General features: G+C 43.8%; 1 protein-coding gene across 11 annotated transcripts in view; it reads right to left on the bottom strand.

The window, feature by feature from the left end:
- ADGRL3 (adhesion G protein-coupled receptor L3) overlaps positions 1-15,739 on the bottom strand; it is a 1,472,013-nt gene that overhangs the window by 8,989 nt on the left and 1,447,285 nt on the right. For 6 of the 11 annotated variants that reach the window (XM_069626103.1, XM_069626104.1, XM_069626102.1 and 3 more), the window contains one exon: positions 11,892-12,020. The exons of the other annotated variants lie outside the window; for them this stretch is intronic. In XM_069626103.1, the coding sequence (XP_069482204.1) occupies positions 11,892-12,020 (129 nt within the window). The remainder of the gene's footprint in view (positions 1-11,891; positions 12,021-15,739) is intronic. 11 annotated transcript variants of the gene reach the window in all.

Here is a 15,739-nt window from a genome sequence, read left to right on the forward strand (position 1 = left end):
TAAATGTTACCTTCACAATAAGGACAATTATTAACAGAGATAACAATGTGTGGCGTACTACAATTTGAGCTGATTATTTTAGTTAAATAATATCCTGGTGGAAGCAATCCTATGCTGCCCAGGAAGGCTAAAGTTACTAGAACAAAAGTGAATGGGTTGGAAAACAATCTTACCATGTATCCTCCTCCCTTCTATTTTCATTCCCAAAACAGCAAAGTATATAGAATCACACTCGGAGAATTTCAAAAAGTTTTATATTTGAAAAGATTTTTGAATTTGTATTTATTCATAATGAACATCGCATCCCCTACCGCTAGCGTGTGTCCTCCAGACCTGTACAGACACTGCAGAGAGGACATCTCTGAGAGCTCTCCCGGCGCCAATAGCGCGTTAACCTTGATCGCCCCCCCCCCCCCGGCTGCCCATTGCTCCCCACTGTGGAGCACGGACACAGAATCCGCACCCGGGACTCCATTAGATGGTTTTGTTTCTGAGGCCAAGCAGTTGCGTGTGTGAGAAATCCCCCCTCTGAACTGGTACTATATGTGAAGAGGTGGATGCCACAGCGCGCTGACTCTGGGACAGATAACCACCATTAATAGGTTATCGACGCCATTTTCACCTGTGTTGAGACGTCTGTCCCCATAGCTTTCCCTGAACATCTTGACCACACAGTTTTCCCTTCGTCCTGATGAAGGCCCTAGGAAGAAATGGCTCACCTTGCCCAGTTATAGGGCTGAAACACCTGGTGTAGACGCTTTTGTACCAAAAACACAAACACTATCAATGTCAATTGTTTGTGTTCTTTAGAAAGTTGTACGATTGATTTGTTTTAGTTTATTTGTTCACTTTGTGTTTGACGCCTGTTGTATACTTGCAGTAGCGACAGCAGTAATTGCATTAATGTTTGTCTAACTATATTACCCTGTGAATACAGGTTTCTGTTTTGCTCCGACCAAGCAAATTGTGTTTGATTATGTGTTTTGTCTGTGATGCGATGTTCATTACGAAAAAATAGAAATTCAAAAGCCTTTTCAAATATAAAACTTTTTGAAATTCTCTGAGTGTGATTCTATACACTTTGCTGCTTTGGGAATGAAAATAGAAGGAAAGAGGATACATAGTAAGATTGCTTTCCAACCCATTCACTTTTGTTCTAGTAGCTGATTATTTTAGTCAATAGAGCATTAGAACATTGTCTTGTGGAGAATATTAAAATGTATAATATATGTATGCATTGAATGTGTGACTGATTTCAATATTATTCCTCAACAATACAAACATAAATTATTCTAATGGATTGATTAGGGATGTTTAACAAATGTGAAACAAGTAAAAATTGATCCATATTCTTTTTTTAAAAGCACATCATGGGCACAGTGAGTTGTCTACGTCCAGTGAAAGATTAGGTTTATGGCTTTGAAAGGCATAATCAAAGATATGCTCATTTTGACACTTAAGCTTTGTGCCTGTATTTTGGTTTATCAGTGCATGCTATGTGCCAGGGGATGGCGTCGCACAAATGGCTACACTCACTAACCTAGCCACAAAGAGGAAGGCCCAAATCCCTGGACTGTTTCATAATATTTGGAGGGGAGACCCACCACTGGACTCTCTGGTTGACCCCCCCCCATTGCTCAAGAAGGACTAGAGAAGACAACACCTATTATGGGCCCACTTCATCCCTGTCTATTTCTTATAAATTGTATGATTTTCAAAGCGTTGCTGGCCTCCCAGCGACAGGTCCACACAGACGGCTCTCTGCTACACCCATAGAGAGCACTGCATACAGATCGCAGAGAGTATTAAAATTTTCCTCGCCATGCCATTTCATTTGTTGGGGACAGGCTGGAAAGAGAGTGGGTGGTGCCCCCATTGCTACACCTCCAGTTGCTATTGGGCAAATACAGCCTCCATGTTTCATGTTGCTAGCCGATGTCACTTTTTGGAGACGGCAGAAGCTGCTGACTGCAGTCTTCACTGTGGCAATTCTCCTATAGGTACTCCTATTGGAAGTGAAATGTGCTCTACCAATTAAATGCTTGAATTCTAAAACAAAACACCAACAGTATTATTACATTCTCTTGAAGACACATTATTGTAACATGAAAGGTGCTGGTCCAAAACAACCAACAACTTCTAATGTGATGAGGAGAGAGCGCCTTATTTGGGGAGGGGATTCCAGAGCATTATCTCATTTGGTAAGTCATGGACGGCAGTAGAAATTGGGGGCCGGGGACGGGGGGAGAGGCCCCATTCGGCCCCTGCAATTGGATTTTTTTAAACAGAATGTTCTTTTATTGAAGGAAAACAATTAAATTCTGCAGATTTGCTTAGTGCATTTTGCCGCACAAACTTGAAAGAAAGCAAACTCAACGGGAAATACTATATGGAGTGGTGGTAGTATTTAACATTACTTTAAAATTACCATAAATTCTTTCAAAAAATGCCTTAAGTCTGCACAGTTATCAAAGCTCCAACACGTGTCAACTATGGGGGAACTTCTGATGTCTCTTAAATGTAAGATGCTTATAGGCGACTCAATTGTTGCTCCGCAATCGGATTGCTCTAATGGTCTACTGACTTCCACCTGGTGCATCCGTCAGACTCAGGAACAGCACTTGTCTTTTCTTGCTCTTGAACGAGTGCATTATTTGGCTTTAGGAGGATTACATTTTACTGTTTGAATTTGTGGCAAAATTTGGATGTTTGCTAATCACACAAGTAACTTAATTTTGATGATCCCCTGCTTTCTTTCTCAAAGTCAAAGCTTATTCATTCTGCACTGCAAAAATACACTTTGCACAGTTCCATGAATCAGGGTTATGTGTCTGCATTATAAAAAAGGCCACTTTTCGGCAGTGCAAATTCACTTTGAACCGTGCCAAGAATTCCATTAATCGGGCCATCATTGTTTATTTATATGCCACATGTTATTGCCACGCAACATGTTTCGGATTAAAAACCCTTCACTTGATCCATAATGGCATAAGAAAACACTGGCAATGTTCAACACAACATCACTGTTTAAAAATGACCAGATGTTTCTATAGTGTACCAAGAAGTGGTTTGAATGGCACAATGCATGAAATCAATCTCTCTCTCTCTCTCTCTTCTCTCTCTCTCGCCCGCTCTCTCTCTCTCTGAATCGTGATCCAACCATCTTTCGATCCCTCAGTTTGAATCCACCCACTCTCGACTGTTCTTCCTATTTCTACTAACGAGGCATCTTCTGCATCTATTAATAATGCACTTTACTTCTCTAAACTGACATTGCTGCCAAGAGACAATCAGACCAAGAAAGAAACAGGTTAGTGAGAAAACCAACTCCAGAAAGCAAAATGTATCTTGCGATATCATCAAGCTGAATGTACACTGTGCATTGGCATAAAGGAAGCATAGTTCCACATTTTATCCTCACAATAAGTCAGGATGTGAGTGTGTGACATTGAGCAAGAATGATGCTCATTACTTGAAGCAGAAATAGGGACCAGTTAAAACATTTGAAAATCGCTGTTTCTTACAAACCTTTTTGGCAGGGAAATGTTCTCTATACAATGCCAGGTGAGATTACAATAAGGATGGTCCCAGGCACGGAAATGCAGTATATATATATGAGAGAAGGAGATGGAGAGGGAGAGGGAGAGAGAAGAGAGAGAGAGAGAGAGAGAGGGAGAGAGAGAGAGAGAGAGAGAGAGAGGAGGGGAGAGAGAGAGGGAGATAAAGAGGGAGAGGGAGGGGGAGAGAGAGAGGGAGAGAGAGGGAGAGAGAGAGAGAGAGAGAGAGAGAGAGGGAGGGAGAGGGAGAGAGAGAGAGAGAGAGAGAGAGAGAGGAGAGAGAGAGAGAGAGGAGGGGAGAGAGAGAGGGAGAGAGAGAGGGAGAGGGAGGGGGAGAGGGAGAGAGAGAGAGAGAGAAAGAGGAGGGGAGAGAGAGAGGGAGAGAGAGAGGGAGAGGGAGGGGGAGAGGGAGAGAGAGGGAGAGAGAGAGAGAGAGAGAGAGAGAGAGAGGGAGGGAGAGAGAGAGAGAATACACACACAGTATTTATATTATCAAAGAGAACAGGGAGTATTCACCCTGTCCAAGAGGCTGTATATTTCCATATTTTGTAAACAGGACAAATATGCAAAGATAGCAAAAATATACATGTTCATGTCTTTGCAAATTAGACCAGAAGTTTCCCAATGTACAAGTGTTTGATCGTTTGCAAGCTATCTTTAAGGGGGCTCCACATTAGAATGTTCCTCCATCATCTCCCATGCTCCCATCAGTATCTAAAAGGAACTCTGGATGACACTGAGGAACTAAATTAAACTAAAAAGAAAAAAAAACAAATCAAGCCATGTGATGAAGAGCGTCTAACTCTTTGGCCAATGACACAAACGCGGCCTACTTTCTTCACCTGTTCCACGCTAATTATTGAGGTTTCTGATCGAATTGCCGAGTTTGTGAATGCAGGAACATTGAAAAGTTAAGAAACTTCAACATGGCTTGAAGCCACCACCCTTTTGTGATGTTGTTCTGTTTAAGTGAGCCCAAAGCGGAGCAAGTGAAGAATGAGACTCCAAGGGTAGGAAGAGCCAACTATGCATATGCTTAGCCTTAAATAGAATGCAAGGAACTCAAACAATGATATCTTATGGCACATACATAATTTGCATACAAAGATAAGATGCATATGTGAGCATTGCAATCCTTTACGTTTAGAGAATCCGAGAATATTTAATGCATGGGAATAGATCTTTGAGGATTGAATTGAACAGATGCAGTCTCATCTTTTTGAATTTAAGATGCATTAGGAACCGAGAAGGCTTGTTTTCATGAACTGGAATCCTTGTTCATGGACCAGTCTTAAATTATCCCCCACCAGGGCCGATTTGCCAAGTAGTTATTATGAGTTACTCAGGCTTGCAGTGAAGCGAAACCCGAAGAGGGCATTTCGATTCAGAATGAAGATACTGTGAGCAAGACGTATAGTCTTGTCCTACTTGCCTTATGACAGCAGTAAGTCAGACCTACTATCTGAAAGTCAGGAGTAGGTGAGTGTTACTCATATTATGTTTATTGTGTATCAAGTCACTCTCTCCGTGCGTAAGTGAAGAATTAGTCAGGGTAAAGTCTTTGTGATTTCAGGACAACAGAGGCCATATGCATTCTGTCCACTATCCTAGTGTTTTAAGTGGATTGTCTGATAGTGGGTCAGAATGAAAAGCAAACAAATGTGCCACGGCCCACATTGACCGCTTTGAGCACCTATTAACTAGACTTCTACCATTAATGAATATAGGAACTAAATCAGATGGGTGACTGGGGCCCCCGCTATGGCGTAAAAGCAGAGCGAGGGAAAACAATAATATAATAAACATATTACATACCACATCTGCTTCAAATTCATCCTGTAGCATTATTCAATGTAAAATTGGGTATGTTGAGCAATGCTACAGGTGAAACGGTCATTTATCAATAAACAAAAGTAAATTAAAGAAGACCTCCCTCTACCAAAGAGGAAAGGAAGTGTGCCACTTGAAGAAATATGGGGCTAAGTAAAGTGCCTGCCATTTGCCTACTTGATCATCAAATCAGGCCGAGTCAATCAACACCCCATTGCTTTCATAAGGATCCTTCACATACTTTAAATGTAGATCACCCAAAATGGCACTGGTATGCAAAACGCATCCGGCAACAAATATCATGACCTACATTGATTTTTCTCCATGATGTTTAGAAGCCGAGTGGTATGCTGAAGACGGGAAATATGGTTGCAAAACATACCACCACGTCTGTAAACTACATGTACCCACGGAATCTATGTTGCGCTGTTAGTCAATGTATACCCTTAGTGGAACTATAAGGCACACATATCCATGACCATGGCAAGATATTGAAAAATAAATGAATCCCTTCGGAACAAAACATGAATTGTGTGAAGGAGGCTGCTTTTATCCCAGGACATCTACTCTTACGGAGCAAGTATTTCACAAATGCAATACATAATATTTCCACTAAGGTAAACTCATGCAAAGTAGCAATTTTGATAAGAAAAACATCACCATTTGTAGCCCGTTATACTTGCTTCTATTGATGGCTAAAATACTGCGGGTGGTGGGATATATCCTAGGGTATGCTGCCAGAAAGGAACCAGAACTGACACAGCATCTGTGTGTGGAAGGAAAGGCCAAGCCTTGCAGTCACTGCCGATGAATCACTGCAGTAGAATATAGTTAGTGGGAACATGGTCCAGCTGATTTCATGGAGTTTGACATTGAGGGATTTAGAAGTAATTCACGTTTTGGTAGGAAATGTATAGGGAAGTGACAATGTCAAGGTAATGTGGGCATAATGAAGAGTTATTTTGAGACAGGTAGCCCAGGGGGAGAGGTCCAATCCAGGCATGCATTCAGTAATATAAGTAGGGAACAGGAAGTGTGGGTGCTTCGTGTGAGGTCAGAGATGGAGGTTGAGGATGACCAAGAGACTATCTGGAGGAACGAAGGAGCAGTGGAGTGGCAATTCGTTCAACAGGTGAGGTATTTGCAAAAGATGAAAGTGTTTATGAAGTGTGGGTGTGCGTAGGTGTGTGCTGATTAGATAGACAAGATAGTGTAAGTAGTGATTGTGAAGTGAATGCTACTGAGTGAAAGCAGTAGTGATAGCAAGAGTAGTGATTTGAAGGGAGGAGCAGGGGTTTGTGGGGCAGACCACCAGTAGTCTGGAGGGTGTAGGATTCCTTTGGAGGGTTCAGCAGTAGTATGGAAGAGGGAGTGGAGCAGAGACTGGAAGTACTCATAGAAGAAGGAGGAGGACTAACATCAAAGGGTGGAGGCAAATGTTTGGAGGAGTGAAAACATTGAAGGGATAGATGAGGGGTGGTAGGAAGGAGGCAGAGTGGATAAGAGGAAAGAGTAGAAAAGGGAGCGGAGAGAGTGAGCGTGTTAGAAGAAGCCTGAAACAAGCAGAGTATGTGTAATGCATCATTCCATATGTCATCAAATCTCTAACAATTCAGTAGAGTAGGGACAGTTAGGAATTCCCCGAGGGAGTTTAAATAGCCAAAATTTAGATTATCATATCTAGCACAAGCCAACTTTTTAGACAGTGGGGGGGATCAACATTTGGTTGCACTAACTGAGGGGTGCAGACACCTGTGTTAGAGAGGAGGGTCATGACAAGAAAGATGGGGATGGCTCTGGGCCCCACGAAGAGGAACATAAAAACCCTTGAATCATCTCTGCGACTTGGGGTGATATTGTGCCATCTGTGACAGGCAGTACAGGAGATAACCAGTCTGGGGAGTGGGCAGGGGTGTTCTGCAGTGTGCACTCACACAGACACAAAAGAAGCGAAGTAACTACCAGAAAATATCAACTCAAGTATACCTGGAAAACGTGTTGAAACAAAGTAATTCACCTAACAGTACAAACATTACAAAAGGCAATGAAAGTCCATACTAAATTAAAGGTTGAAATGAAAATGTGGAAAGCGGTGTGCGATGGAATGTGAGGTGTTAGCGGGAATGTGTAATGGCATAAAGTGCACACCTGGATGGCAAAATGCATGGTGTTGGGACTAGGACATGAGCATTTCTTTACGGAATGCACATATATCAGTGCATATGTTATGCAGTGAATTAATTAATGCAACTTTTGATGCGATTGTTAGGGCACAATTGGTGTGTTGTAAGTGTAAATTGCATTTAGATAGGTTGAAAAACCTAAATGGTGCCCCCTTGCTCCATCCAGTCACACATGTGGTCAGCTCTCGTTTTTTTATACCTAGGTATGCTGGAAAATATTCTACCCCGTGCAAACTCCAAGAAAATATCAAAGTGGACTGCCCCCTCACACCTAATAGACCCAAATAACAGTCTCCAGACCTGCCTCTTGACACACCTCATGTACTGGTTCCAGACTATAAAGAATTCTCAACCCACCAAATATGGAGGTTCGGGGCATATGTCCACATTCACTTGTGTTGAAGGTTTCCTCCTCTGACTCCCCATGTCCAACATCCAGTCCCTTTTAATCACCTAGCAGGCCATTCACCAATAGGATATGATATGATATGATGGGTTATTTATAACTCGCTTAATACCCAGAGGTTTGTAAGCGCGGACCCGGGGATCGAACCTGTGTTGCTCCGTGCGGTCTTGCTTCCAAGGCGAGCATGTTGCCCCTGAGCTATCCTCCCGAGATGAAACATTCTTCCTCATTAAGGAATTCAAGCATTACTCACGCGACTGTCCCCTTTGCCATTCTATCAGAAAACCGCTGCACCGCGCCCTCTACTGTACGGCTCCATATAGTAGCTATTCCTTTGCTGACCTTGCCTCTCACCTCTTCAACGTTGTCCTTGAGACCATATGGGTCTTCATAAAATCCTGACTTTTTGTGAGGTTAAGAACTGGCTTTTCCGTTTATGTCCTTGAACCTCCAACCCACCACCTGTTTGGCAAATCCCTTCTCCACGCAAATGGCTTTACCAGCAACAGACCAATTTTCTTGAATACGTTATGCTCTACAAGTGCACCCAATAAATACAATATTCTATTAAATGTGTTCGCCGACAAATGCCTTAATTATTTCCATATGTAGTGATGCCGTCAGCTTGGGCTGTGTTTGCATCACAAGTCCTAAATAATGAGATCACTGTATATAAATTCCCCAGCTGCGTATACACCGCACCTGTACCATTGTGGCTAGTCTTTACCCTTAAGGGATAGTCATCTGGAAGTGGCTTGGTCATGAGTCTTCCTTCCTTGCCCTTTCCTCATTCCCTAGTAACTTTGGCAGATGCATTTCCTGAATGGCATGACGTTGTGCTGTGTGTCGTCCTATGTCATTAAGGGTCTATCTCTTATGCTTGCAGGATCCACTGCTATAGGTCCTCATTGGTAAAGGTAATCCTTCGAGGCCATCTTAGGGTATTACCAGTTCTTCTAATTCCAGAGGCCTCAACCTAGGACTCCCAAGATGTTTTGGACTACAACTCCCATCGCTTTATTGCAAAATACCTGAACAGCCACCGATGGCGGGCACCTGTCATAATACATGCAGTGATCAATAACCATCGGCAAAACAATTAGCGCATATGTTTTAAGACATTCCAAACCTGTACATTGAGCCCATGTTTAAGAACTGATTTCCACTATCAAAGGTTTATCAGCTAAAACACACACATATGATCAACGATGAACTAGCACTAAACGGAAACAAGGGAATGCATATGTGTGCGTGTGCAAACATGCCTCTTGCACAGAAACGCAATGATGGCAAAAATAGATCAACTTCTCCGCCGGCTTTTCAGGAAGGTTTCTGGAATTCATTGGGCAATTGCTGTGTAGAGACCTCCATTGTGTTGAGTAGTAATTCTGGATCCTATGACCTTGGTCTGCTGTATTTTGGGGTATTTCAGCAGCTATGTACGAATAATCACACATTCAAAAGCTGAAGTAGCAATAATTGCAACACATTGTGGTTATACACTCTGCCACTTTAAGAACTGTGACGTGGCCTTATTGGACAGACTTCCCTTATCTGCCTTGGAAAGCTGCAATCACACACACGTGATACTAGTGTAACACCTTCCATTTGGCAGGAAAAGACTAGGCCCCTTTAGTAGAGACCTGGTGGCATAATAGAGGACTTTATCAAGCGGGGTGCACCCCCATCAGTGCATCATCATATGGGACCATGTTGCCGGAGCCCGGGTATCAGACACCAGCTTTCATGTTCCGTACTAATGCATTTCCAAAGTTGCAGTCCTGGTTAACTCATGCCATGACGTTGCTGGGTGTGTCTTCCACAGCCATGAGGAACTATTCGCCTTTCTGGATGCTGCGCCCTCCCATTGGGAAGTCCTGGCAGCGGCTTATGGAATTCATAATCAACTGCAGTGACATCACAACAGGGAGATTACAGCAGCGTCGCATTTAGTTTCTCATTTTTGGGTTGCTGTGGGTGAAGGGAGAGGCGCATCGCCGCTCCCCCACATCTACGCCCCCCGCAATGTAGGCCAACTGGGACCATGCAGCGGGTGGAAAGGGACATAGGGTGGACGAGACACAACATACTAATATGGGTGGCCAGCTTTCAACTAGCAGGCGGAATTCACCTCCCTGTTCCAAATGACATGGTAGACAATGTGAGCTCCATTCTCGTTGCCTATCAGATGTCACTCAGAACCCTTCCGTGTAATATATACTCGTAAGTGATAGCTCCCCCTTCCGAGGTCGATAAATGAGTACCAATTTCGGTTGGGTGATATTGTATGTAAATATGTGCTGTGTACAGCGCTTTGGATTAAAGGCGCTATATGAGTAACACATCATTATACATCTATACGTGATGGAGGTAGAATAATGTTTCTCTGCACCTGCGTAGATCATTGTAAAGATCGTTTCTTAAAGGCCAGGACTGCGTTTTAGGGGAGACACCGAGCAAGGAGTAAAGGTGTCATTTTTATGCAGTCTTCCATGAAATGAAAGTGCACTGTTTGTAGTATTCCAGTGACATGGATCCTCGAAAAGAAAATAACAGCCCGATTTCGTTTACGATTGACTTTTCGCCCCTATGCCCGCTCTTTGTACAAGGAGCCACCTGCATTGCCTTCATGCACAAAATCGACATCCACCTGGTGGTCCAAGCTCATCAGCCATTGAATAAGTTGCTTTCTTGTAATGCTTTCGGATATTCAAAGTAAACAACATGGTGACACTTTAGAGCACGTGTAAAGTGAGCGTGTATGCGGGAAACCATGTCAATATACAGTTACCCAGTTTTCTTAAAGGGCACTTCAACATTCACGTATTCACAGTTTGCAGGCTCGTGTCACTTTCGCAGAGGTTGGTTGTGTGTAAGTGCAATTCAAGTGCCATCAGCGCTGCCTCGGATGCCACGTGTAGCCCTCGCAAGATAGTGGAGCAGCCGAGTGCAGATCCTCATAATACTGAGCACTACGGGCCTGGGACTTGTGTGCACCATCACCCTGTACAGGAGGACTTGTCAAGAGCTGTGCGCCACTGCCAGGACGTCACAGGTTTCGCTCTTGGCACTGCACTTGTATCGGTAGGAGTGCCTACGCCAGCCCTGAGATCGCCACAAGTAGCCAAGAGGACAGTCCGGAGGCTTTCAATGAAGCAGGCCACCCTGTTAAGGTGAATGACCAATCCGCCCCTGTCAGTCAATCTTCTTATTCTAGGTCTTCCGTGGGCTACCTCATAAAGGGCCCGATTCACGCATGTATTTGCACAGTGCAAAGTGACTTTTCACTGGTGTAAAGTCCCTTTACACTGCAAAAATAGACTTTGCTCTGCTCCATGAATCAGGGTGGAGCATTGCAAAGTGTATTTTTGCAGTTTGAAGTGACTCTGCGCTGCCAACAAACGCCCTGTTCCATGAATCACGGTGTTTGTTGGCAGTGCAAAGTCACTTTGCACCAGTGAAAAGTCACTTTGCACCGTGCAAAAAATTCCATGAACTAAGCTGATCGTTTCTACTACGGTAGGCAACACAAAGAGCAATGGAATTCCAGAAGACCCCTGTTTTGGTCACTTACCTTAAAATGCATCAGGGTAAGCCTATATTTCCATACGTGCTGTCCTGCAAACATGTTAACAAATGAAAGTATGTACATACAACAAGAAAAGCAGCTGACACACAGGCACACACCATCAACATGAAAACTTGACATCTAGATGGATGTGCGGGGAGGGTTATAATATTGAGGTGATCTAATTATGATGATGTGAAGATCGCTGGAAAAATACTGAAAACTAGAATGGGATGGAAAAAGGGGGGTGGCAAAAGAGTGATCTTTCTGCCAATTAAAAGAAAAAAATGCGCCTAGGTTAGCGAAGAAATGGGACTTGAGTAGGAAAAAGAAGAACTCTGGCACACCTTGTGTGTTGTACATGCTGACGGAAGGGTTGTTATAGACGGCCGATTCCCCAAGCAATGTGTTATAGGGATTGTTAGTGCCATGAGGACGAAGCAGGGCATTGGTTATTAGATGGTTAGCCATGGCTCCTGGAGCAGCCCGATAGAAAGACAAAAAAACAAACAAACAAGAGATCAATCAGGCAAATGTGGGAAAAGAAACATTCAAGAGCGACAACAGTAGAAAACAGTCAAGGTTAGCAGCGGCTGGCTAGTTAAACTTGAGATGTGACGCTACAAGAGCACAAACTGTTCTAGAGAAAGCACAATTCCAGGAGTTAACGGGAAGACAATGGCACAAAAAGCGGAAAATAAGCGAGCTAGGGCGGGATCCTGGTTTTCCCTGAAAGGAGAGGAAAAAAGGAAACTGGCATGCATTTCACAGCAAAAAACTCAACTGCAAAATCAAACAACGGTTTGAAAATCCATAGAAGACAAATAGGATAACATTACCTTTATAGTGATTCCGGTACTCCTAGATTAATATTCTCCTGTTACCCACCATCCGGTGGTCTGACAAAATTGCAGTGAGGGCGGGAATTTCCAGAAGAGGAGCAAATTGCCTGCTTAGTCCTGGTTCGAAGCCTGAGCCAAAAGCACTTTGGTGTTCTCAGGAATATTGGACTACTAACCCCTTCAATGGAAATGCCTTACAATTGTGACCCGGACGCATTTCATCGGAATGATGATTCTAACAAAATGACTACTGCTCTACAGGAGTACATGGATGAGTCATGGCTGAACTGTCTTCACAGCCCCACACTCCTTAGAAAACAGCAGTGAACCCAATCATAAAGCTGAAACAGAAACCTTCCAACAGGTACACATTCTTCGCCTTTTGTGGTAGAGCAGGCCGTGCTCTTCAGAAGGGCTGCGAGGTGATAGCAATAGCAACACAAACAACTTAAGTACAATGATCCAAAATAAAAGAGTTTCAATCAAGGTTCTACGCAAAGTTAGTTTTTTTAATTAAAAGAATAAAATGCAAACAACTAATCAGAACATACTAGGAAAATCTGATCCCTACAAGAGAAAAGGGAGAATGCAGGCGTTTGTGAAAGGGCACTCTGGGTAGATGAGCTGGGGTGTTCAGGCACAAGACTGGCACAATGCCATGTGAAAAACGATATGTCTTTAAAAACAAGGCAAAAAAGGAAGGCTTTAAAGTTACTATGGCCTGAAAAGTAGACCTGGGGAAGGAGGCCTCTTCACAGTACCTTTATTCACGTTTTTGTCGGCGCAGCGTTGAGCCAGGCTTTTTGGTATTGAACTGGGAGAGTTTGGGTGCTTTCGTGGCAGGTCCAGTTTCGAGTTTGGGAGCAGCAGCGCGTCCAACGATGCACTGCTGTTCACCACTGGCGACAACTTGCAGATGAAAGATGCTAGGATGGAAGGTGAAGTTGTGTTGGCGGCGCTGGAAGACCGAGCGGCCACAAGTGCAGAGAAAGGGATATTGGTTGAGCATCGAGGTTGGAGAGGACTCCAGTGATTCCTGTGCAGCAGTTTGATGGGATAAAAGGTGCGCAAACTGTTGGCGATGTGGTTGAGATATACAGCAAAATCAAGGGGTCACTTCCTTTGATTCTGGGGTTGCCGGGAGTCCCAATCCAGAGGCTCCAGGACAAGGTGGCTCACTCTTCAATTAAGGGGAGCTTGGCTGGTACGTACAAGGCATCCTTCACCAGGACTTCATCCAACACCAGATACTCCCACTGTTCCCTGGGGATGGATAGGGGACAGAGTCCCCTCTGCCATGGATGGCTTCTATCTTCCCTTCTATGGCAGAAGAATTTGGAATAGACTTCACTCCCAACCGAGGTCCAAAAGTGTATCATCCTTCCCTCTTCGTGGTCCAAAGATGACTCCATGAATAGGGTGCTGTTCCTCTCCATTTAAAGGCATACTATCACAATGGATTAGTTCAAAGAAAAGCTGTTGTTAGGGGTACAATGCAGGTTGTTGTAACAAGTTCCCTTTGCCTTATAACATCACACCCAGAGTACCGTGACTGCAGGAAATGGACAGGAAAAGGAAGAGAACCCTAAAAGAAACCAAGATGGTGGAACCATCCCCTCATCCCATCACTCCTCTCCATCTACTCTAACTCCAAGACCTTCCCATGCCCGCAGACTTCAAAGGGACTCCAGTGATTAGCACCCTGGTGTCAGAGGGGTTTTGTTATGTCAGTGCTTCCTCTGAAGAACCATTTCCCAGGATACCTTCTGGAGGATGTTCCTTTGCCCTGGGGGAAGGTGTTGCACTTGCAGTGGAATCAACGTGGTAGCATCCTAACAATCGTCTCACACCGCAGCTATGTAGGCAGTCGGAACATACACCAATATATATCGGCCCTGTCACAGTGCAGCCCTGCTCACAGAGCCGACACCAAAGTGATATCAAATTGCCATGGATGGGGAATTGTGTGCTGTTAACAGTCACCATGCCCACACCTGGCATGGCGTATTGTACAGATGATACACAAGCAAAAGAGTGTTCCCGTTGGATTTTACTTAACTTCAACTCATGATGCATTCAGCATTGAAACATGCATAGGGTTTAATCCTATTATTCATAGTGGGCATGATATGTTTAGTGGTTGTGATGCAACAGATGGACCACTGACAGGTGTACGAAACATATAATCACAACTGTATGACACAATTGAACTAAATTGGTACAAAAAAGAATATGTGAATAACAATGGAACAAAAACAAACATGTAAAACCAAAATCCAAAATACACAAAATTGTTCAGGCAAACAAAAAATGTTTCATCATTAAGCAAGTACAAGGAGGTGCGGTTAGTTCTGCACAAAGACGGACTGGCCCTGACTGGAATAGATCCAGTTCACGATATTGGGACTGTAAAATGAATTTGTCCAAAATTCTTAAAGAAGGTATATATATATATACATATATATATTCGATAGATACTTATAAAATCAAAACGGACAAGTGTGCGAAACATAAAATCAGACGTGTCTGACACATTTGAACTGAATTGGAGGTGTAAGATGAATGAGTTCATTTTACAGTCCAAATATCGTGAAATGTATCTATTCCCGTCAGGGCCAGTCAGTCTTTGTGCGGGAGCATCACCAGGAGAGGCGAATGCTCTCCCCTTCAACGGGACAAGTGCTGGACTTGCAGGTTTCGGTTAGTTGTTAAATGTGTCAATCTGGGGAGATTCTCAAGTCTGAAATCGGGTGAAGAACAACTATTCATTTCAAGTGCACTCATTAGGAGTTTGAATGCAAAGGCAGAGTACACCCAAATTAATATCTTTCATCAGAGTTGTCTAAACTGCAATAATGGGCATGTCCAGTGGTGGAAATGGAAAAAATGTGGTGGGGGATCCCACAGCACAAGGGCCCGGGATGGGGGAGCAGTTTGGGGGCGGTGCCTGAGGGGGCGTGGTCTAGAGGGGGTGGGGCTCTTAAAACATATATTTTTTATAAACAGCCGTGACGGCAGCATTGCCTTTTACCTCAGCTTTGGCAATGAAACGAATCAGTTGTACACATGTAGCGAGCATTGTGCATTACACACCAGTGCCAAAGCCGCAGTAAAAGGCAATGCTGCCGTCGCAGGCGTTTTTTAGTTTTTTTTAAAGTATTCCAGCGCGGTTCAAGGGCTTGGGTGGCTGACTCTGGCTGGATCCTGTACCTTGGTACGGTGGTTTCCAGTACCTTGGAAGAAACAGTAGAATTGGTGATCGCATGCTTGCACAATGGCTCTGAGGTGTTATGGGGAAGCCTTTCAGGCCAGGAGGCCAGAGTTGCCAGTAATTTTAGGAGCCAGTTGCAAAT

This window comes from Ambystoma mexicanum, chromosome 6p (assembly GCF_040938575.1).
Source record: "Ambystoma mexicanum isolate Mex_15411 chromosome 6p, UKY_AmexF1_1, whole genome shotgun sequence".
NCBI classification, from domain to species: domain Eukaryota; kingdom Metazoa; phylum Chordata; class Amphibia; order Caudata; family Ambystomatidae; genus Ambystoma; species Ambystoma mexicanum.